General features: G+C 37.3%; 2 protein-coding genes across 2 annotated transcripts in view; both read right to left on the bottom strand.

Moving 5' to 3' along the window:
* LOC109483065 (arf-GAP with SH3 domain, ANK repeat and PH domain-containing protein 1-like) overlaps window positions 1-17,042 on the bottom strand; it is a 50,600-nt gene extending 33,558 nt beyond the window's left edge. Inside the window, exon 1 of the mRNA XM_019786026.1 lies at window positions 16,805-17,042. Coding sequence (XP_019641585.1) covers window positions 16,805-16,930 — 126 coding nt within the window. The 5' untranslated portion in view covers window positions 16,931-17,042. The remainder of the gene's footprint in view (window positions 1-16,804) is intronic.
* Window positions 17,043-17,810: 768 nt separating this feature from the next.
* LOC109483099 (E3 SUMO-protein ligase NSE2-like) lies at window positions 17,811-21,979 on the bottom strand. Its single transcript, XM_019786088.1, has 5 exons — window positions 21,597-21,979; window positions 20,801-20,907; window positions 20,085-20,232; window positions 19,134-19,344; window positions 17,811-18,473 (listed from the first exon to the last, which is right to left on the bottom strand). The coding sequence occupies exons 1-5, from the start codon at window positions 21,724-21,726 to the stop codon at window positions 18,332-18,334; spliced, it is 738 nt and encodes a 245-aa protein (XP_019641647.1). The 5' UTR covers window positions 21,727-21,979; the 3' UTR covers window positions 17,811-18,331.
* Between the last annotated feature and the right edge of the window lie 1,910 nt (window positions 21,980-23,889).

Below are 23,889 nucleotides of genomic sequence, written 5' to 3'. Positions count from 1 at the left end.
ATGCATTTAATGTTCTAGAATTTCGCTAATAGCTGCTGTAATTGGACCAATAAATCAATGACATAAATTATGTTCATTAGCTGGCATATTTGCCTAAGTCGCAAGATGTCGCTTTTGATTGGTGAATAACGCATGAGGCTCGGATGTAACGCATGAGGCTGGTAAGGGCATACTTAGCAAAAATAGCAAAATATCAGGAATTATAAGGGTATTAGGCATAGAGCCATAGGATAAAATAGAGCTAAAGATACTACGGGCAAGGGCAATCAATTACATTGTGTTTTATTCGTGCTGTTGAACAGATTTAAACAGAGTTACGTTATCGCCCCCTCCCCCCATTGAACGTGAAAATTTATGAATTCGTGCGACCTAACATTATGTTAGTGCATGGCAGGCTAAGTTTCTTGCTTTAATGCCAGGAGGTGCTCGTCAATTTTTAATGTCTTCTCTGCAATGTTCCGGTCGTATTGTATTTAGTTTGATTCGTTCCTTTTCTGAGAAAATTGTAACTTTCAGTTGGGGGGGGGGGCAGCCATGCACGTTCTATATACAGTACACTCCACTGGATTTTCGTATTAAACTGGGTTTCCATTAGCTACTGTATTGAAGGAATAACTCAGTGCATTCAAACAATCTAATTCACTCGCAAATTTCCAGATTTCTAATTTGCAATTGTATAAGGTAAATTTTCACACCAAATAGCATAAATGAATCTCTATGTATGAGAAATTTTGAAGACTTTCCATGTGCTAATAGCAAGAAGTATTCAATATCCATGTTCAATTGGATGCTATACTGATCAAGAAATTATTTTTCTTCTCTTCCAGATGTGTCTTGGATTGCCCTGTTCTACACCAGACATACCGGAGCCATGTTGAACTATATATATTGCACTTATTATCAATAAAACCACTGCCATCGTACACTGTACTCTTCACTCATTGTAACCACTGCCATCGTGCACTGTGCTCTTGCACACATTGTAACCACTGCCATCGTGCAGACCAAACCCTGCCATCGTGCAGACCAATCATTGCCACCGTGCAGACTGTGCTCTTACACTCATTACAAATAAACTCACCGGGACACTGCCATGGGCAGCGGCCGAGATAAACTTTTTTCAAAAGTCTTGTTTCACTACAAATTGGAGCTGTGTATCTAGATATTTCTGAAGAGTTATAAATGTAAATATACAATGTCATGTATGTCGATGAAGGTTAGATATCCAGGTGATGAGATACATACATAAGAAAATTAAGATAAGAAACTATGTAACAGTCAGATGCTTCAACTTCAAGTAGCATCCACTACTTTTCGTCTCTGAGGAAAGGGATATTTTACATTTAATTCATCTATATTGTGCACTCAATTATTTTTGCACTTCAATTTTCTAATTTGGTGCTCCAGTGCATGACCAAAAATGAAGTTTGCGAAAAATTTTACCAATGTTACCAAAAATGAATTTTGAGCCCTGAGAGGATGTAGTGGCTCAAATTCACGGAGAAATCCAATATATGCTGAGCTCAGTATGTGTATCTAATTGTAATGTTGTTCTTTCATGGGGGACTGTATGTTACTTTTCTGTAATCTCTATATACATAGGAAAGCTATATCGGTTTCCTTAATATTTACAAGGAAAGCCTTCTTGTACACGTACAAAAAGGCGTTATAATAGGCTGCATATACCGGCCTCCAAACTCGGATATAAAAAACTTTATAACTTACCTTACACCAATCTTAGATGCTATCGATAAAGAAGGAAAAAACTGTTACCTAATTGGTGATTTTAATCTTGATCTCTTAAAAAACGAAAGTCATTCATTAACTTCAGACTTCCTTAATAGTCTGTACTCGGTAAGCTTCTATCCAACTATCACCAAACCCTCAAGAATAACAGACAAAACAGCAACTCTAATAGACAATATTATGACTAACTCCTTATCTAATACACACACATCGGGTCTGCTTGTCACGGACTTATCTGATCACCTTCCAATATTTTACATTATTAATTTTGAACACAACAGAGATGTAAACAATGAAAATGAAAAACGCAAATGCAGAAAATTTACCAGGAGTAATATCGAGAGATTTAAACAGGCATTATCAGATGAAACCTGGGACAGTGTGTATTGTACAGATACAAATGTTGCCTACACAAATTTCCTAAAAATCTTTTCTTCACATTTTGACAAATGTTTTCCACTTACGGCAATCTCAACAAAGCGTCACCTTGGCATCGACAAACCTTGGTTTACAACAGGGCTGCGTAAGTCATCTATTAGGAAAAATAGGCTATATAAGAAATATGTAAGGAATCCTACACCATTAATATTACAAAGATATAAAACGTACAGAAACAAATTCAATTGTCTGATTCGTATGTCAAAGAGGAAATATTACCAAGACCAATTCACAGCGGCATCAAATAATATAAGAAATACTTGGAAAGTAATTAATGAAATTCTCAACCGGAAAAAAGGAACAAATAATCTTCCTACCAAATTCCATGAACAAAATTCAGAGATATCTGATCCTAAAGATATAGTGGAAAAACTTAATGATTTCTTTGTCAACATTGGCCCGTCCTTAGCGAAAGAAATCGATATAACTAACCATTCATCCTTATCATATCTCCAAGACTCTAGATCCTATCCTCCTGTAAGTTCTTTTGAGGCACCTACATCGACAGAAATTTACGACATAATCACCAATTTAAAAAATGCAGCGCCAGGACAAGATGAAATCAGTGCCAGTCTTTTAAAACAGATCGCTACAGAAATTTTAAATCCAGTAACACATGTATTCAAGACTTCTTTGGAAAGTGGTAAGGTTCCCTCTGAGTTAAAGTCGGCAAAGGTTATTCCATTACATAAAGCAGGGGATCCGTCCGTATTCACTAACTATCGCCCAATATCACTATTACCAGTCTTTTCAAAAATCCTAGAAAAAATCGTATACAAACGGATAGTGAGCCACATGGAAACTAATAATATCTTATACACCCACCAGTATGGATTTAGAAAAAAACACTCAACATATATGGCACTCTTGCAGCTCATCAACAAAATCACCGCAGCCCTTGAAAAGAATGAATACACCATTGGTATATTCCTTGACCTATCTAAGGCATTTGATACGGTAGATCATAACATACTTCATGAAAAACTTTTAAATTATGGATTTGATGGGTCCGTCCTGTGTTGGCTGAAAGATTATTTAAGTAACAGAAAACAATTCGTCTCTAATGGAAACATCAATTCTTCTCAGAAACCCTTAACTTGTGGAGTTCCGCAAGGCTCCATATTAGGCCCCCTTTTATTCTTAATATATGTTAATGACTTAGCATTAGTATCAGATAAATTTTTTACTTTGTTGTTCGCAGATGATACAAACTTATTTATGTCACACAGTAATTTTGATACTCTATTGACAACGGTAAATGCAGAATTAGAAAAGGTCAGTCAATGGTTCAAGGCGAATAAGTTATCCCTTAATATAAAGAAGACAAGTTTTATTATTTTTTCTGGACCAAAAAAGAAGTATGATAAAGAAAAAGCCCACATATATATAAATAATAAACGTATCAATCAAGTAAACCACACTCGCTTTTTAGGAATACTTATAGATGAAAAACTTAATTGGAAGATACATATAGATTTGATTTGCAATAAGATTCATAAGAACATAGGCATCATTAGAAAAATAAAGACCCTCCTCCCACGAAGAATATTTATAACATTATACTACAGTCTAATATATCCGTATCTATCATACTGCAATTTCATTTGGGCGAGCACTTACACAACTTCAATCAAACCACTCTATCAACTGCAAAAACACTTTGTTAGAATTGCAGCTAACACACACTTCACAGCACACTCAGCACCTCTGTTTCGTGAACTAAAAATCATAAATGTATATGACTTAAACAAATTACAAATAGCCATTTTTGTTCATAAAATCGTTCATAATACCAATAGTTTACCAGATCAATACAACACTTTTTACATACAACTCAGACATTCACCAGCACAATACGAGACAACATAACCATTTAAGGCCGATCAAGACTAAATCTACACAAAAACAATTCTCAATAGCATATAGAGGCCCCATCGTCTGGAATAAGTTAAGCCAACTGTTACAAAACTGTCAGTCAACTCCTGTATTTAAAAAACTTCTTAAAAACTTTTTCCTACAAAATCCCAGTACATCCACAATCTGATTTGTTTGTTTTCCTTGTTATTGTTAATATTTTGTTTTAATTCTTATGTTAATTATTTAATCAGTTTAATCTGTAACATCTACCTGAATTACAGGTATAAGACTTTTGTTTAATTTCGTTTTAGTTAGTTTATACACCTCAGTTATTATTTCTGTGTCTTGATTTTGTATAATTACTCATTGTTTAATCATTTCATTGTTTAATTTTGATGTTTCATTTAAATATGTTTTGTCATAAGTTATCTTTGCTTGGGGTAGGCCTCTAGAAAAACCACCCAGGTTTCTGGCCTACCCCGCACATTCTTTGATTATTATTATTTGATTGTGTAATTGTTTTTAATATACGTGCAAATGGTAAATAAACAATAAATAAACAATAAACACGTAGTTTGTAGCAATGTTACAAAATTTTGTGTAACTGCCTCACATAAATTTAGCATAATACAGGGCTCCACTGAATACTTAGGTGTTGTCAGAACCCCCATACAGGCCCCTCTTTAAACATTTGGGAAAGTGGTTGGTACTGAATGTCAGATGATACCTTTGGTGTGTTTGTATGCACCTATTGTGCATGAAATCTCATGGGTTGTCAGTTGCAATTGGGAACACATGCGCATGTAACCTTATATATTACCATAGTACAGTGTGTACCTGGATCTCTGGAAAAGAGGTTACAAGAAAATTCCCAGTACATACATGCTAAATGTGTACAACACTGCAACCTTGCGTGTCTTAAAAAACACTACAAATTGCTTTCTTGGCAAAATGCAAAATGTAGGATTTTAGTTAGTATCAAACTGATGAAATATTGACAGTAAATGTAAATATGTCTTCAAAAGACTTATACGGAAAAACAAAATATTAGTAATTGTAAGTTGCAATGTAAGGAAACAGAGACCAGATATGTAACATATTGTTTCATACAAGTAATAGTACATACTGTTGAAAAGTGTAATTTAAAGGGTTAGCTACATGCATTCTGTATTAAACTTGAGACAGAGAATTACATTAAATGCGTGTACATGCATATGTACATGTATGTGTACAAGTACAAATAATTCACACACACACACACACGGACACACAATAACAGACACAAACATAAAGCACACACACACACACGCACACACACACTCACACACAGAAATGCACACACACACACGCAAACAAACACACATACATATACATACTGACACATACACATACACACACAGACTGACAGAGGTACACAAACTAGTCAGAAATGTACAGTAGATTTACTTACTTCCTGTGTTGATGACAGCAGAGTTAGCATGTACAGAAAACATAGTTCAGTCTTAAACACATGAACAGTACTTTAGATAATAAAAAAATTGTAGGAAAAGCAAAGAAAGTCTTGGGAGAAGAGTTTGGAGAAGATTATATTATTTGTTAGCACATTTGTTAGCAAGGATCATGAAAACATGAACTTTAAAAGGCCATTTTGAAAAAAAAAACATAATTGGGAGTGCATAACAATGTGTAAAAGATTGTAAGTACATCAGTTGTTCTTTATAATCTATGATCAAATCAAAAACTATCTCAGCTGCATGAGGGTTAAAAAATTCTCCAGAACGAACCTGATCAGATACAGTTTGACCAAATGACCTTTACCCTATATCATACTGACTTTGACCTTCAAGCCTGTAGACTTTGACCTTCAAGCCCCTAGACTTTGACCTTCAAGCCCCTAGACTTTGACCTTCAATTCTCTTGACTTTGACCTTTTTGTCCTTGTGAGTTAACCTTCTGGTCTGGTTATAAACTTGCAAGACTGTTATAAATAACCAAACATTCAAAAAATAATTGTATAAAAATTCAAATGTTATCTAGGAGAACGTCACAACTTCCATTACTAGTGATGCATACCTAAACCCACATTTAGGTTCAGGTCCGGATTCAAGTCCAGAGGTTTAGGTTCAGGTCCGGATTCAAGTCCAGAGGTTTAGGTTCAGGTCCGGATTCAAGTCCAGAGGTTTAGGTTCAGGTCCGGATTCAAGTCCAGAGGTTTAGGTTCAGGTCCGGATTCAAGTCCAGAGGTTTAGGTTCAGGTCCGGATTCAAGTCCAGAGGTTTAGGTTCAGGTCCGGATTTGTAAGTCCGGACCTAAACCCATGGCATATACAAAATTGCATGTTAACGTTGACAACCTTGCAATGTTATCTGGGTGAAACTTTGGCCACGTAACATGTAGGGCGGTACTTGACGATGCCCAATGGCAATGTTTTCTTCATTTTGCAGCAAAGATTTTGCAATTTAAGGAAGGTTTTAGGTGGTTTGGAAAGAAAAGGGTCTTTTAAGTTTTATGGTAATAAGTCCGGACTCGGTTTTTGACTTTAGGTTTTTTTGGACTTAAACCTAAACATTCTTACAAGTCCGGATCCAAGTCCAGTGAACCGGTATGCAGCACTATCCATTACCTATATGGAAGTAGATGCCTCTAATCTAATTTTCTAATCATTTTGTGATTATGACACATTTTTTGTAGACTAGTGCAGGTTAAGTGCAGGAAATACATTCAAAGCTTAGGCCACACCAATTTAATTTCTTGGTTAACGGATTTTTCAAGAAAAAAAATGGAGCGAGCGGGCGAAAAAATAATAAAAATAAAAACAGGCCTAGGCATCCTATTATGGCCCAAAATGGTATGATAGGAGCCATGAAGTCAACACACCAGGCTGGTTCAAAATCTAAACAATGAATTCTGAAGTTTTAATGATACCATTGCATTGAAAGATGGAATAACTGTATCAACTAGGATGAAAAGTACTGTTTTCAACTGTTCAGGGCAAAATATGAGCATTTTGCAGTTGATTCTGAATTTTTATTTTTATTTGCAAATCAGAAAAAAATGAAGCGGGCGAATCTGTTAACCAAGAAATTAAATTGGTGTGGCCTTACACCTACATATGCAGGTTGCTTTTCAACTTCAAGCCTTGTAAATGTATTACGTTTCTCTCTCTATAGACTTTAATGTGATATTTCATAGCATAACCCTTTGAGTGTGAGTTCATGCAGAATACAAAATAGTGACATAACTCTTATCATTACGTACATTAAATTTTCATCTATATTACGAGGACTAAGAAGAAAAACCCGGCCGCTTCTGCCCTGAGTAATCCACTCTGGACTGAGACATGAATAAACGGCCTCCCCCGTAAAAATCAATCCTTCCGTTGTGAGATTGAATTTTTATTGATCAGTTTTTCCCGTTTCGCAGATGGGGGTGGCGGAAATGGAGTCGGTCAGAGATAGCATCTGGCCCCAGTTTTCTCACGCAAAACGTGCACCATTTCAGATCTAGACGATTGCTTCTTGCGGCTTAGACTGACGCAATGTTACGGCTACGTGTACATGTAGTCAGGGTTCTAGCTAGGATTTAATTTTAGCGTAGTGGCACTGGCCGCAAGTCGAGGGAGAGAAGCGACCGAGAGGGGGATGGGGTGCTAATTTGAGCTAAAAAAGGCCATTTGAGCGATACCCAAAGGGAAAAAAATGTTATTTCTAAGGTGTGTACAATGTATCCTTGATTGGTAATTTTTTTACATTTGATCTGGCATTCTTGAACAAAGAAATAAAGTCACAATGCCCCTATGCTATATTGAAAAGGGAGAGAAATTTAGCGTAGTGGGTCAAAGTTTTAGCATAGGGGGGAAAATTTAGCGTAGTGGGTCAAAATTTTAGCGTAGGGGGCCCCTACGCTACTTTGTGCTAGCTAGAACCCTGTGTAGTACTGTAACTCACAATTTTTTCGCGGTACTTTTTTATTTGCGGTTTTCGCGGTCACTTCTGTACCACGAACTTATAATTTGCAGACTTTCTTTTTGCTGCACCTGCCGCCAACGTGCCCATTTTTCTTGGACCATGAACATTTGCTACCGTCCGCTACACATACACATTACGGTATTGGATTCTGAGCTCGAATTTGATTTGTAAAGGGAGTAAGTATTACACGGTTTGAGTCATAGCAATTTTTTCCCATCATTTCAAGTTTGTTTGATGATCATTTCGAGTGACATGCCTGATCTTGCATTTTGACGGGCAAATTTTACTTGTATCTACCTAGCTTATTTTCCTTCCCTATCTTCCTGTACACCTTTACATGCCAATTTTTGTCTGTCAAAGGGAGCCTAAAATATAACCATTTCGAGGTCTCATCAAGACCTACACACCAAATTTCATGAAAATTAATCCAAAGCTTCTTCATCATTATCTTGAGTCCTACGTACAAGCACTGACTAGTGACTACCAAAAACATAACCTTCTTGGAGAAGGTAATAACTGCCAATGGAAGAAACCTTTGCCTAGATATTAGAACACCCGTATTCCATCTGGTATATCCATCCATATGGATGCCCCCCATGTCCAGCTAATCATCCTAATTGAGCCCATACCATGGCACAGTTTCACGGGCAGTTACACATGGCATCATGGGAATTCAGCAGGGGACAAGTCCTCTGAACCTGCATTCATCCTCAAGCAGATGTCAGGATGAAAAATTGGAACATTTTGTAAGTGGCCCATTTTTCTGACACTCTGTAGTCTGGGTGCCAGGCCTCAAAAAGGAGAGACTATGGTAGATTAAATTATAGGATGGCACCCAGGCTAGTGTAGCCAGCAAACCCTGATTTTTCACAGTTTTCGCTGGATTTTTGGTCAACATTGCATCAGAATTTTGGCTGTTGCAGACGATATCTTTTCCGACATAACATTTGGAAACTACAGACAAGATGTTACATGTAACCTTATAATATGCACGAATACGACCTTATACGAGATGTTCTGGCGAAGTACTATGCACAATACATTACAGGTTTTGTGCAGGTGCAGTATGTTCTGCCGACATGCTACATTTGTAGTGTAGTCACTTAGTTTCTGAATATAACAATAGATACAAGGTACTTTTTCCATCTCCACAAATAGCAAGCGTAATTTCCGCCCCTACAATTCACTGGGCCGACTCCCATTTATACAGTTGTTTCTGGGATGGGTCCAGTTTTCACAGGGCCTCAAATTACCAGTCACCAGATGTGTGGGGGAAAATTAATTTTTGCAGCTGAGTCATGATAGCCGGTTTAATCAGACATATGCTTGTTCCAAGTCCAGCTGCGTTCCATATATGGAAACCACGTACAGTACTGTAATTCAGTTTAATTTGTTCATGGTAGAAAAATTTCACGGTCTGAGAAAAATGGAGGTGTTCAGAGGGGGAGGGGGGCAAAAGGCAAACGATTTATAAGTGGTAATGATAAGTTCACAGTACAGAAGTGACCATGAAAACGTGAACATAATCGTTCTGTGAAAAAAATCAAGAGTTACAGTAACAGAAATGGTTCACCAGTCAGTGGTTGCTAAAATGTAATCTGTTTTAGCTCGGTGTCTCTGGCAAAAGTGTCCAATACCATTAGTGAGATGGTCTTCTGTGGAAAAACAGAACAACAGTGTTCTATCTTCTAAGTTCTAGTTATCCAGCCTGCATTTTTTCCTGTCATGTCAATTTTTTTTAGATAACATCACGATAAAAAAAATGTATCACGATCTGCATGTATTTCTTCACACACCAATCAAAATTGACTATGATATACTGTAAAGTAATTTACTTTTGGGGTAGTCTTATTTTGCTATAGGATGGAAAAGGAGATTTTTCGTGTTTTGATTTGATTTTTGTTTAATGTTTGAAATGATTCTGTAATAGTGTAATAGTATAGTGATAATACACTGGAAATGGATGTTCGCTGTGTCACAAATTCACAGTTAAAAATAATTGGAAGAATAAAACAACTGCAAAAGTTTCATTCTTTACGGTACATTTCCTATCCCAAGACATCCCTGACCTATGGCATCCTGGGATACATGGCTAGTGGAACGATCCATTTGGGAGGGGACAAATTGGGTTAACAAGGTAGAAACAAGATAATTGGGACGGATGTCCCTATGGAGAATATAACCTGGTATTGATTTCAACCTGCTACATTTGAACCAGCAGTAATTTAAAAATCCATTCCTTCAATACTTGTGACAATCAAACTGCCCAGACTCATTTTTTTTACCCAGCATACATACCATTGATCCTGAACACTGTACAGGTTGTTAAATTAAAGCTGTCCGATGTAATTTCATTTTTAGGGCAGCAAAACTTAAATTTGAAAGATAATTTTCTGGTCATTTGAATCAACCCATAGTATACTGATATCGGTGAGGCAAAAATGTGATGTCGCTGATGAAAAACAGTTGTAGGTTGCATTGGTTCTACTAGCTATTTATGGGCGGTACCCAAAAATAAAGAGATGCCTTACATTGCCTGTTTTTGGCCTATTTCAAAGTATGAAATGATGACGAAAATGTGCTAAAAAAAAAAAAAATTAAAAAATGGCAGTAAATGTCAGTATCAGACAGATTTTCTCATCCAGAATGTTTTTTGTTTTGTTTTGCCACCTTGAAATTGCACTGAATGCCTTTAATAAATTAATTGTTCTTTCCTGCAAGTGCAATTTGTCAAATTATTTTCTGCAAATTCCTTAATAATGTAGGTATTTCAAAAACTGATTACTAGTATGATATCTTGATAATCAGACAAAAAAGACCTCCCTTTTATGAGGACCTGCATTCGCCACCGATTACGAATTACATTTAAGTCTTAAGGCTCATTACGATTTTACGCTTTGCGGCTAATGTGCTATTGCAAATTACGTTGATTTTTGGGGAGTCTGCCTACAGATTATGAAGACTAAAAAGGCCTGCTTACGCCTGCAGCCCCCCTTTTATATCTTGGTCCAGTCCACCTGGCAAGGGTTTTAGGAGTGAACGATCCTCCGTCGCAATTACCATTCCCCACATAGCACCACATGGCAATACATTAGTCTACTGGGTCAATCACCCAAACACTATAAAACACTGTGCCCTACAAAACGCACATACAGTATGCATGTAAACTGGGGTGCTGGCAGCACAATGGCAGAACATACTGCGTCTGTGTGAAACCCGGATTTTTTCACAGATTTCGTTGGTCGTTTGGTCAATGTTGCATCAGAATTTAGTCCGTTGCAGATGACATCTTTTCTGACACATTTAACATTTGAATATTATAGATGAATACGAGAATACAAGACATTCTGCCAAAGTGCTATGCACAATACATTATAGGTTTTGTGCAATGTCAATGTTATATTATGCATGTAAAACATGTACTTCTCTTTTGAACTGGGGTGCTGCCAAGGAATGCTCAAATGTGTCAAACTGAGTCTTGCAAAAAAATTCAAGGTTAAATATTCTAACTAGCAGTCCCACATTAAAACTGAAACAGCTGTTTAAAATGCCATGTAGATTATGTAGATTTTTAAAATAATAGACCATCAAACTTTTAAATCTTAATATATGAAACGGAACACAAATTTTCATGAAAAACAGTTTTGCTACATGCTATGTATTACTATACGAATGTACCATTACTGAATGTTATTCCTTTGTTTATTACAAAGCAACAATGGAAAATTCTGTAGTCTGGCATGAATCCAAACCCATAACTCATGTGTCAAACTAGAGTTAGAGAATGTCTGGGGGGAAATATTTCATCTTTCCTAAAAACTCCCAAGAGTATACAGTAGTTGTAAATGACAAAGAAATTCTCATATTTTCTAGCAGTGTCTACAATGGAATATCAATCTATTGAATATAGAAATAGAAATTCAATCGTAAAATTCACACAGCAAACTATACTTTGAATGGTAAATTCCCAGTTTGAGGAATACACATATCTATAATTTCAATGTTACTAGAATGCTGCTGAAATAGTGGTCATAATATTTTTTATCACAAACGAATAAAATACCGCACTGAATGATAAGTGCATTGAATTTAAGGGATTCCCATACGCATAACCTGTATCTTAGCTACAAAACCCGTATCTTACACCAACATGCTTCAATAAATCAAAGTTAATACTGTATATCTGTGGGCTATTACATGTTGATATGATACTCATAATTCTATGGCTTTCCTTATCTTGTGCCTCAAACCAGAAGCATTTGACCAACGGCTGTCTGATATAATGTTATTTTTAAAGAACCAAAGGACATTATTGGATTCTATCTGACTGCAAAGGCCATTGGTCTGACCTCTACGACCTCTGGTGACCTTTGTTTTAGATAAATGGCCTACTGTTGATTGACAGCTATGCTGGATGAGATTAAAATCAATCATGAGGAATGTCTGGACTTTTGTTCTCGTTTCTGATTAGATTCAGCCAGAATGTCCTTTAGGTTGTTTCAAAACACACAAAACTGGAGGATTTTGACTTAGTTACATTTACAAAAAGTTATTTCAGCGCTGTAATAACTGGATTTCCAATTTTTGGTTATCTTTTTAATGTAGTTTATAAGTTGTATCAACGGTCCCATAGCATGCTGATACATGTATCTGTGTGGCAAAAATGTGATGTTGCTGACAGAAAATGGTTGTTTCGTTGTTTTGTATCATATAGGCTGGTTCTAGCTACTAAGTATTTATTAGTCGTTCCAAAAAAATAAAACTCTATTTCAAGCATTTGAAGTATAAAATGATGACAAAAATGAAGAAATGGCAGTCAATATTCCATAGATTTTCTCATACAGAATACTTCTTGTTTTTCCGCGTGCCTGCGAAGCTGGTGTGTTGTGCCGAAGGGCGGTTATACCGGCTATACAGATAAAGAAGCTAGTGTGTTACGCTGAAGGGCGGTTATACTTAAACCAGCTATACAGATTCAGATTGAATTCAACCTAAAATTACAATACATGTATTTTGCTTTGATTTTTAGAGCATAGAATCCTGAAAGTGTGCTGTCTAGATTCAAAATGTAATACAAAGTGTTGACTTTCTGAAAGCTAAATAAATATACTGAAACTTTCTGCACCAAAAATACAATCTAGTTTTCCTCATTTTTAGTACATATAAAAGGGAAACCAGTGCCTGGTGGTGCAAATATCATTACTACATTGTATTGATTCAACTTTGATATATCGCGTACTTCCGTATGTGGTGTGAACAAAACGGCTGAAAACAAAAGCTGTTTCCTGTTGCTACTGATGTTTATGAAGAGCCTGTGACACAGCTATATATAACATGACATTGTTCTGTCTTCCTGTATTTTGTATCCAGTTTTTTTAAATTTTGCCAAGCTGTAATTTTAGGTGGTAAGATGCTATACTATTTTTGTGTGAGTCTCTTTAATTTAGTTCTTTCTGCAATTTGCGCAATTTTTAATGCTGCCAAAAACTATAATTAATAGTATAAAAAGATACAAGCAATCAGAAAACTGTTACTTTATAACTGTTACAGTTATATTTTGTTTGATATTATGTGATGTACTGTAGTTGCAAAGGGTACCAAAAAGAAGTGGAAACTCAAAGCAAGAATTTTACTAAATTGTATATGAATTTGGTTAAGCCTTCAGTCTAACCAAATATACTTTGTACGGCCACACCAATTTAATTTGTTGGTTCTCAGATTTTTTCAGAAAAAATATGAAGCGACAGGGCGAAAAAAATAAAAATAAAAACAGATCTAGGCATCCTATTATAGGCTTAAATGCTATGGAATGAGCCATGAAGTCAACACAAAAGGCTGGGTTAAACTTTAAACATTGAATTTTGAACTTTTAATCAAACCACTGCAATGATAGATGGGAAAACTGTAACAACTAGGATTAGGAAGAAAAGGACTTTCCTCAACTGTTGGGGGCAAAACATGAGCTATTTTTCAGTTGATTCAGGACCAGAATCTTCTTTTTTTTTTTGCAAATCAGAAAAAAATGAAGAGGCAAATCCGAGAACCAACAAATTAAATTGGTGTGGCCTACAGTAAAAAAATAAACACCCCTATCATCTTCACAGTAGAGATTACCCAAATTATACATGTATGTACAATGATTTTTAAGCTAACAAGTCTTTATATAGAATTCTGAGCGTTTTCACTGAAACATGCCTTAAATTTTAGTTTTAATTCGACTAGAGGTTTATAAGATCGTATCAATGAGATATGCAGACTTTTATGGCGGGTGATAAACATGTAATGCCCAAGTTGTCGTAAACGCTACATTTATGTACATGTATATTTCTTAGACTATCGTATATTGAGGACAAAGATATTCGGACTATGATTCTCAAACAAAATGTAGCTTGTGATGTGGGCATTTTCCATATCCAGATGACAACACATTGATGTAACATGCATTGTATGTATGAGTCAGTATGACAGATGTATTTTTGTAATACGACAGGTTGCCATAAAATAATCAACATTTTCTTCCATCCCCCCAACTAAGGGATCAGCTGATTAACCAGTAGAGGCTCTAAAAGGGTCTGACAGAATCCTTAATGTATCACAATATCATTTTCCTAGCAACTGCTCTAAAAATACAACATATTCTTGCTAGCCGATAATTTCTATTTTCCGGTACCCTCATTTCCTCTTCTAAGTTTGAATTTCACCGTGGAATATCTAACGTGGTATTAGGTTACTTTACAACCCCTAAGGGACCCTCACACGTGCGCGAAATGCACTCCATGTTTGGTAAAAGCGGGTGCGGTGATGGATGGCATTATTATACATGCAGACCTGGAGGACCTAATTATGCAATCATAAGATTACTGCAGTCTGTTGTCATTTGGCTGAGGTATTATAGTGGTATTTGTGGGGAGGGGGGCTTATAGGGGCAAAAGGACACAGACAAGTTATAACAATGTGTGAAATTATAAATATCTACAATATTAATAATGTTATGAGAAAAGTAACATTGCTAAAAGCTATTTGTTGATGAAAAATATATTTGCTTGCATTTACCGTAAATGCTATGGAAAAGCATTATCTCTAATATTTGTTATATGGCATGGCTAAAAAATCTATGAAATCGAATGAAACCGTTGTTGACAAAAATATTTGTTTGCTTGCAATGACAGTAGCTGCTATGAAATGACATGACTTAAAGAAATAAAAGTTATATTAAAATCATATGCCTATCCTGCTAAAATAATTTTTGGAGTAAAACATTTTGTTGGTTTTCTGTATGCCATTAATATTAATTTTACTGAAAGGAGGTTGTAAAATTTAAGTTGACCATCTTATTCAGAGGTTGCCTAGTTGTGAAAATTCTGACTTGGAAATACTAGTGAATACAAATTACTGTCATTATTGTAAAAGAAAACATATCAGTATCAATTTCATCTTAAGGTTCTTAACAGTGGTAATCTGTCTGGCATGGTTTTCGATCAATGATCATTTTCACAAAACCCTGAATTTAAATCAGTAAAATATATGTTCCTTCTTTTGTAAGATATGAGCACCACAATATATTCTTTTAAATATTTCTTTTTTATTTTATTTTGCCTTCCTAAAATTCCCTTTTCTTTGAAATTTTGAGCAAGGAGAAATCAAATTTGAACAAAAACACCAACAAAAACACCAACAACTTGTAAACTGTCCTTGAAAACGCCAAATGCCTTCAGGTTATTTTGGGTGTTCCTGTACTGGAATTTGGTTTATTGTGAAACAGATCGTATGCAGTGTGAAATCTCAGCATGGCTATTGTTTGAAAACAAAAGCTTCGGGACAATAGACTTCTGCTGTAAACAACAGATAAACAGACAACATCTGTCAAAATGTGCGACAAACAATCTGCAAAAGAATATCTTAGATATTTGTACTGCAAAAATATTGATTATTGTATCATATCATGAGTCTAGTTCCTAGATTTCAAATCCTTGAATTTTTTTTTCACATTTCTCAAACCATTGATAAAAAAACTGTTCAATTCTTCTTGTAATGCCTAAAATTATTTGACTGAATCACAAAAAAAATCAATACATATCAAAGAACAGGACTTTCACCCAAGAGAAATAAAGGAGGTCATGTTATTTTTCTATCTATGAAATCTACACATCCAAACACAATCGCACAAAAATCTGCATATTTGGGGGTGAATTTTCTCAACATTTCAGACAAATGTCAAAGATTTCTCTGATCAAATTAAGTCTAAAAGTCCATTTCTGTATGTTTCTTCCCTGTCCACGTTATTTGATTAACTCCACTCGAAGGATTAGACACTTGTGCAGCTAATCACTGAACTAATCCGCTCCAGATTACACATAAATAAAACCGCCATGTTTATCCTCCAATCAAGTGTCTGTAGCCAGTCTCTGGTCTTCATTTTGACAACCAAACGACTTTCCGGGCCGAAAAAAGGGCCGTCATTAAACGGAAAATTAAAGAAAACGGTGCTAAAATCTTCAGTTCCAGCCCCGCTGCCAAAATCAATTAGATTTATTGTTGAATTTGAGTGCAAGCTTTCCATCCAGTTTTTTTTTGTACAACACAAATTATTTACAGTTTGGCAAACATATATCATTTTGCATCGTGAAAAAAAGGGTTATACGGTAAATATATGATGAGAATTTTCTACAAATGTTTAGGATCATCACAAAGAACGAAAGGATAATACAGGGGAAAGAAAAAGCACGAACGATATATTTTATAACAACTTGTTGCCCCCCTCCCCCCTTTGAGGCCCACCCCACCCGAAAACTCACCTCTTCCAAGACGGACACTGTGCTCTTCATCAGCGGCATTTTGCAGACGAAGTTGGAGGTTGTTGGGGAGGAATAGTCGTCCCGAGTCTCCTCCAGAAACTCGGCCACGCTGATCTGCTCCGGCATGGCGAAAATTTGGGGAAAAATCAACCAAAATCGGGTGAATTAAACATGGATGCGCCCTGGATTGAAACCGGAAGTGGAGCCGACTGTGCAGGAAGTACCGGCGAAAGTAGTATAGGAAGAGCTGTGTGAGGGCTTTGCATCAGGAGGCTGGTGCAATGACATTCGGTTGTAATTGTATTTGTAGCGTGCTTAATTAATTTTCATACTTAGGAATTTGGTCTTTCAGTGACATTTGTTCTTGCCTTTCGGGAAAATTCTGCCTGTATTTTTATTGTGTCCATTATTTCCATATATATATATGTAATGTAACGTTGTTAACTTAATGTGAACGTTAAACAACAAGTCAGGTTATGCCTACTTATTTTTATGGGCTTTATTTTAAGTCACCCTAGCCAAACCTTTGTCTGAAAATAATTTCCTATTTCAGTGTGTGATGTCATAGATATCAAAAATAATATTTATAGGTTGAATGCAGTCCTGTTAAAATCTTCCAGGTGGCATAACTGCACATGGCCTTTGTCAAATACCAACTATGGACTGTATCTCCAAGCAGATCCTAGGGTGGAAAAAGACAGTATCAAATTGGCCTGGCAGTACCAGTACCCATTGACCAGAGAGGGTCCAATCCTTGGATATTGGACCACCCGTGGGCCACTGTCTTTTGCCACCCTAGGATCTGCTTGGATATTATGTACTGGTGACACATGTACATGTACCTTTCTTCTTTAGACTCTCTAAATTTTCCATTTCAAAGTAATGAAAAGGAATAAACAACAAAACAAATGATCTTCAATATGGTATGTTTTAATGGAATGAACATAAGCAACAATATAAAAAATTCCTTAATAGGTAAAACAACTAAACTGAACTCTAATTTATAGTAGTAAACAAAAAAACTATATCTACTTTCTTGGACCTAAAGTTTACGGTCTACTCTACAAACCAACTTATGATTAAGTACATTTCTACTTTGCTAATATCCAACAAGTCTATGATCTCTTCTTCTCTGTCCTCTATTTTAAAAAGTCTACCTCTCGTGGCCAGTTTACCAGACCTATTGTAGGTCTTGTCTATTATCAATAATGATCAAAACAGATCTAGACTTTTGAGTAAAAGTCCTTACATGTTGACAATAAATAACTGAAGTATTAAATGTCCTACTGACTTCATGTTTTTTTTTTTTATACACTTAATATAAACTGCTGTGTTTATGTGTTACATGTGTTCATGTAAGTGCCTGTTACAATGTAAAAAAGTACAGTACATGTATATCGTTTTGCAAAACCTTAGATTTTGCTGAAATATTGATGGGCAACCTAAAAAAGTATTTCGAAGCCCTGAAGTACAATACATGGTCTTTCTACTCTCTTCTTTTCTAGAATGAAACAGGCAGGACTGAGTCTAGAAGGGCATGTCTCTGTTCCGAGGTTCTTTCCTTCCTGCTTGTCTGTTCTTCTTGTCGATTTTTCTCCTCATCTCCACATCATCTTCCAAGTCCTGCTCACTGATGGGGTCTGTGTTCGCACAGGCACTGACTGGACATCTGTGGTGACAAAAACAAGCATGGATAAAAAGACTCTTTTTATGCAACCAAGTTAAACTCAGCCAATGTTTTGGTAACCGTCTGTCACCTTCCTCAGAGCAAATCTGACTGGTTCACATTTTACAGTACAGGTTGTCATTGCTACAGATGCTTTCCCAAACGCATCTATAGTAGTATTTATATACTTTACATACTAATATATATATTATACACAGTTACAGGGAACAGTAACCTTTCATTCAGTGATTTTCTAGTCTGTGTAACGTAAAACAAAAAAATATTCTGGATGAGGAAATCTGTCAGATATTGACATTTACTGCCATTTCTTCAAGCACATGTTCGTCCTCATTTCATAAGTTGTACTTAAAGTGTTTGAAGTAGCCCCAAAACAAGTTACGTGAGGAGTCCCTTTATTTTCTGGTACCACCAATTAATAGCCACAACTAACCTCTAATACAAAACAAGCAACCGTTTTCTATCGGCAATATTGCATTTTGGCCTCATACCAGCCTCATACATATCAAAATACTGCATTAAAAAAAAAAGGGACCAGCAATATGGACTTTGAAAATAAATATTTGGTGCCCAGAAATCGCTTTGGGTGTCTTTAAGATATGATGATCACAAACAAGATTGTCTGCAAGACAACCATGTCCTTACTTGACCCCTCTCTTCCTGCGGATGTGCTGCAGGATGGGACCCTTGTCGTACACGTGACCGCACTTCTTGTTCCTCACTGGTTCCTTAAACTCCTGCTGGGTCAAAGGGCACTTCAGGTTGACCTCTGCCTGGGTCATCTCAATCTCATCATCATCATCGCCTCCCGTTTGGGACCCTCCGGGCTGAGGAGACGGCTCCGATTCTTCTTCACCTACAAATTAAAACAACAAATCAAAGATTTCACTCAGAGTTGTGAATTTTTTGTTTCGTTGCATCCATGAAAATGGAGGTATTGTTTTGTCCTGTGTTTATTTTGCTCTGATTCTTCTTCACCTACAAGTTAAACAAGAAATCAAAGATTTCACCTCTCCGTGAAGAACTCAGAGTTGCTGTGAATTTTTTGTTTTGTTTAATGTGTTTCTTCTTTACCTACAAGTTAGACAAGAAATTGAAGATTTCCTACCGCGGTTTTAAAAGTACAAACATGCCCAAGCAACCACCTTTACAAGTCATCCATTTGGCCATATTGACCGTTTTTTTCTTGATCACAATTTCCCCCCATAGTTGTAAGAATTAAGGATCGTGCCTATGCTGTCCAATGCAACCACAACTGGCACTACTTGGGACCTATGTTGACTGTGTCATTTTCAATCATCAGACGTAAAACATTTTTTTGATGGTAGCTAGTGAGAAATGGTGATGGGATAGGCCAGTCTGCCATTGATTTCAACAGCATGGGGAAGAATACCAGACCCTTACTGTGGTCATGTCATGACTCGATGCGCGACTTGTACCATGGAAAGTTGTCCTTCTGTACCAAAATACTTGTGAAAACCTGGAAGACTGCTTGACAAAGCGGCTAAAAGTCATCAGATCCCGACATTAAGACTCACATAACATGGAGAAACTAACATTAAAACGAATGGAGTGTGAGTGAGCATAACAGCATACCCTTGAGTTCCCTGAGTTTGTCGTGTAGCGAGGTGATCATGTGGTGCTGTAGCAGCTGTTCCCTGCTGTTTCCCTGCTGTTCAGCCTCCAGCTGTTCACTCAGAGCCTTCTCCACAGCTACATGGTCGGATAAGTCACCACTTTTCACCTGAAACAACAACAGACGTTAGGAACTAAGGCCCCATCTTTCTCCACCTCAAACAACACAAAATACGCTAATAACTCACTGTCAGCGTTCAAAATCACAGCGTTGGGATCCCCTACCTCAACCTAGCTGGCGTTCTTCCCATTATCAGACTGATTTTTTTAGCGATAAATGTAAACTCCAGGTAAAGGTAGTCCTGTAGCCTTTTTAAGACCATAGGGGCAATGGGTTGTTAGTCCACAGTGTCTAAGGGCACGGTATTGGAAGGTGGAGCCCATCCCTCTCCTTCCACTGTCTTTTACCTCCTCAATCAAAGCCAGGTACCCATTTTACACCTGGTATAATGAGGACAGTCATATGAAGTACCTTTCCGAGGGCAAAAGATCGGTGGCATCGGGCAGGATTCGAACCTGGGACCCCTTGGATCTGAGCCATACACCTTACCTCTACACCACACAAGCCTCAATTTGAAGCAATAGGAAACAATAAGAGGTAAATCATGATCATCAAGGACATCAGATGCCACCTTGGGAAGCCATGTGGAGGCCAGGCAAAGTCTGAGCAGTCTGACCTGTTGTTTGACGGTCTCCACGGCTTGTACAAACTGTTTCAGATCTCGCTCCATCGCGGCGTACTCCACCATCACGTCCTCCACCTGCTGCACCTGATCCTCATTGGCTGCGGAGGAAACAGAAACACAATGTATTTTTAACATATTAACAAATTTTTGAGCTGTTTGAGATACAGTAACTCTAAAATTTTTAGTAAAAATAAAAACTATGCAGGAGATACAGTTTAATAGATATACAGCAATGCATTATACTGGGGGACGTGGCATAATTTGAAAATCTCTTTAGAGTCAATTAGACCAAGGAGGTATTTAACCTTCTTGATTAGGTTTTTTCTGGGCGGGGGGGGGGATTTTAGACCAGGCCGATTTATTTATTTATTTATTTCATCTCAAGACGGCTGGGTAGCCCCAATTCAGCTTGAATCAGCTGTTTTCCAAGGGGGCACAGCAAAATTACACAGGACATAGTAACGTACAGTAAGACAACATACAGTAAAACATAAAGGTCCGATTCGTCAAAACAGAGTCGTAGTCCAATACTCAAAGTCCTAGCCGTTGAATAAAGTTTTCACAGGGGTGGCGTTAGCTTTCGAGCTTTCCAAAGGTCAAGTCTAGTGTGGTTTTTACACATCGTGTATAATTTTACAAGCGATCGCTGTTTTTGTTTACATCATACATATGCAGATTATTTGTAGACATATGCAAAAAATTATTTTGGTAGGCAAATCAACCGTCAGCCGCTTTTTCCTAACTTCTCGTATTCTAGTTATAAAAACAGACAAATAAACAAACAAACCTTTCATTTCCTGCACGTCCAGAGCGACTTCGGAGGCGAACTCCATCCCCGTCAGGAAATATTTGGAACATTTCTTCAGATTCTCCAGCGAAAGGTCCAGGTTACGGAAGTGTGCCGCGCTCACCGCCATCTTGGCAAAACTTTACGTTTGTTTTTTTGTCCGATATCTTCTTCTTCGACGCACTTCCAGGCAACTTGACGATGCTTCAGAAAGTTGAGAACCTTAGAAAGATAAGTCCACCCTCAAGACACTCGAAATTTTCACAGAAAACGGTGTAAATTCAAGATATTCCTAGCCTGTGACTCGCAAAGCCAAGCACTGAATTTCGCGGGAAAAAATGGCCGCATCCCGCGAGATCGTACGAGATTAGTTGTCAAAATTTCCGCTAGGGGGCGCTCGCGAGCGGTCTTATTTTTGGTGCCAGTGGTGGTCTAAAAGCGTCACCTTTTATCGAGGTGCAGTACTGCAGTTTGACCGACGAAAATCCGATGTAATACCGACGAATTACCTACAGCCCACTGCAGTTTAATTGTTACCCCTGAATAGGTGACGTGAGGCAACGTTATTCTCTGAATAATGTACTTCATTGTATTGTAGTACTTATCTTGGAAAGAGGACTCGGATAAATGTTCTTACTTCATGTTTTACGTTCAATTAGTCGCTGTTTCTGCGTCTTCTTGTCGGAAAATACATTTTGTATTTCGCGGGTAAAATGTCCACTTCTCGCGTGTCCATATCTCGCGAGAACCAACGAGATCAGCGACACTGCACCTGAGATTTGAAACGCTAGGTGGCGCTGGGAGACCGTGCAGTGGCCAGTATGATGTACATGTACTAGTATCAGGGATATTTTCTTCTTTTATTGCGTATTTGGAGGTTGATGGAGTTTTATTTCTGTTTTACTAGTTAGATAACAATTTATCGTGCACCGTTAGGCGTCTTTCTGAGTTAAACATGCCTGTATTCGGTTTATAACGTTACTAATAGGGTAATCCATATGACACGTTTAAGCTGCAGTACCACACCTCGATAAAAGGTGGCGCTTTCAGACCACCGCTGGCACCAAAAATTAGACCGCTCGCGAGCGCCTCCTTGCGGCTGTTTATGACAGCTAATCTCGTAGACACAATGTCACTTTTCTGCATGGAAGTATAAACATTCCTGACTTGCTACCTTTGATTAAAACTGGTTTAATCCTGGCTTTTTACAAAGACTTACTGCCATGCTTAGCTTTATCTTCGATTTCCTTTTTTTAATCACTATTAGAAAGTAAAAACAACCAGTAACACGTGACAAGATCATTCTTTTTTCATGTTTTATTCCACGCCACCAAACCTTGCACAGGTCAAGTTTCACAACTGCTCACTGCATTCATCCATTGCAAATGTACAATTTTCCTGTCAACATTTTCAATGTACAGTGGCTCGTATAAAAGAAAAATAACCTTTACATAAAATTCACATTTTTACACAAAGCTGCCACTTAAACCTACAAACCTCGTGTTCAATAAACCCCCGTTTCAATTGGTACAGTCCATTTCTTGCACAGAAACAATATCTTTTTAGGTCATACCACTATTTCTGAGGGGCTGGTACCCTATATGACTTATTGAGTGATAAAGAACGCATTGATTGGCATATTTATACCCATAAAGGTCTTCTGACAGTCACAAACAAAGTGTTTGGCACAGAAAACGTAAAAGTTTGAATGTTTTGTACATTTGCATGGAGGTACTTGTATTTTCACATTTACATTCAGGATAGAGAGACAGGATTTTATACGGAGTAGGAAATGTGTGACCAGACTATTTCACCGGGTTTCCTCCTGGTATGTTTGTGACAAAATACATGCTTTTGAAGCTTCCGACAATTCTGCAACATTACCAGAACTGGAGAAGACAACCATTTTTTTTCTTGGTCAAATTTTCTTTAGGACCTTATTGCTAGTTGATCCATGGAGGTAGTTTGAACATGACCAAAACTGGTCGAAAAATGACTTTTTTTCTGTTAAAACACTGGACGGTTCACCGGTGAAAAAGTCCTTAAAACACGCTGTACATCATAAGTCACACACTTACATCACTGTACAATTTTGCATTAGGAGCAGCAGGCTGAACTGCTTGCTAGCCAGCCGTGGTCGGCCCTTCCCTGTTCAACTGGGTAGGGCAGGGATGGCGACTAGCAGACACTGCAGCTGGATAGCACTTCACAGTCAAGTGGCATTTGTTTCACATGGCGAAACTGCTGGATTGCACAGTGTGGTTCAGAGGTATTCAATGGACAACTTCCTTTC

This window comes from Branchiostoma belcheri, unplaced genomic scaffold (genome assembly GCF_001625305.1).
Source record: "Branchiostoma belcheri isolate BF01 breed outbred unplaced genomic scaffold, Haploidv18h27 scaffold62, whole genome shotgun sequence".
Lineage (NCBI taxonomy): Eukaryota > Metazoa > Chordata > Leptocardii > Amphioxiformes > Branchiostomatidae > Branchiostoma > Branchiostoma belcheri.
Note: the sequence above shows the minus strand (reverse complement) of the source record. Positions and strands in the feature narration are given on the sequence as shown.

Excerpts from the sequence above, each read along its gene's own strand:
- LOC109483099 (XM_019786088.1), bottom strand. The coding sequence starts at position 21,726 with ATGGCGGTGAGCGCGGCACACTTCCGTAACCTGGACCTTTCGCTGGAG. Across the intron at positions 20,233-20,800 it reads TGGAGACCGTCAAACAACAG|GTGAAAAGTGGTGACTTATC; the intron begins GTCAGACTGCTC and ends TTGTTGTTTCAG. Across the intron at positions 18,474-19,133 it reads CGCAGGAAGAGAGGGGTCAA|ATGTCCAGTCAGTGCCTGTG; the intron begins GTAAGGACATGG and ends TTGTCACCACAG.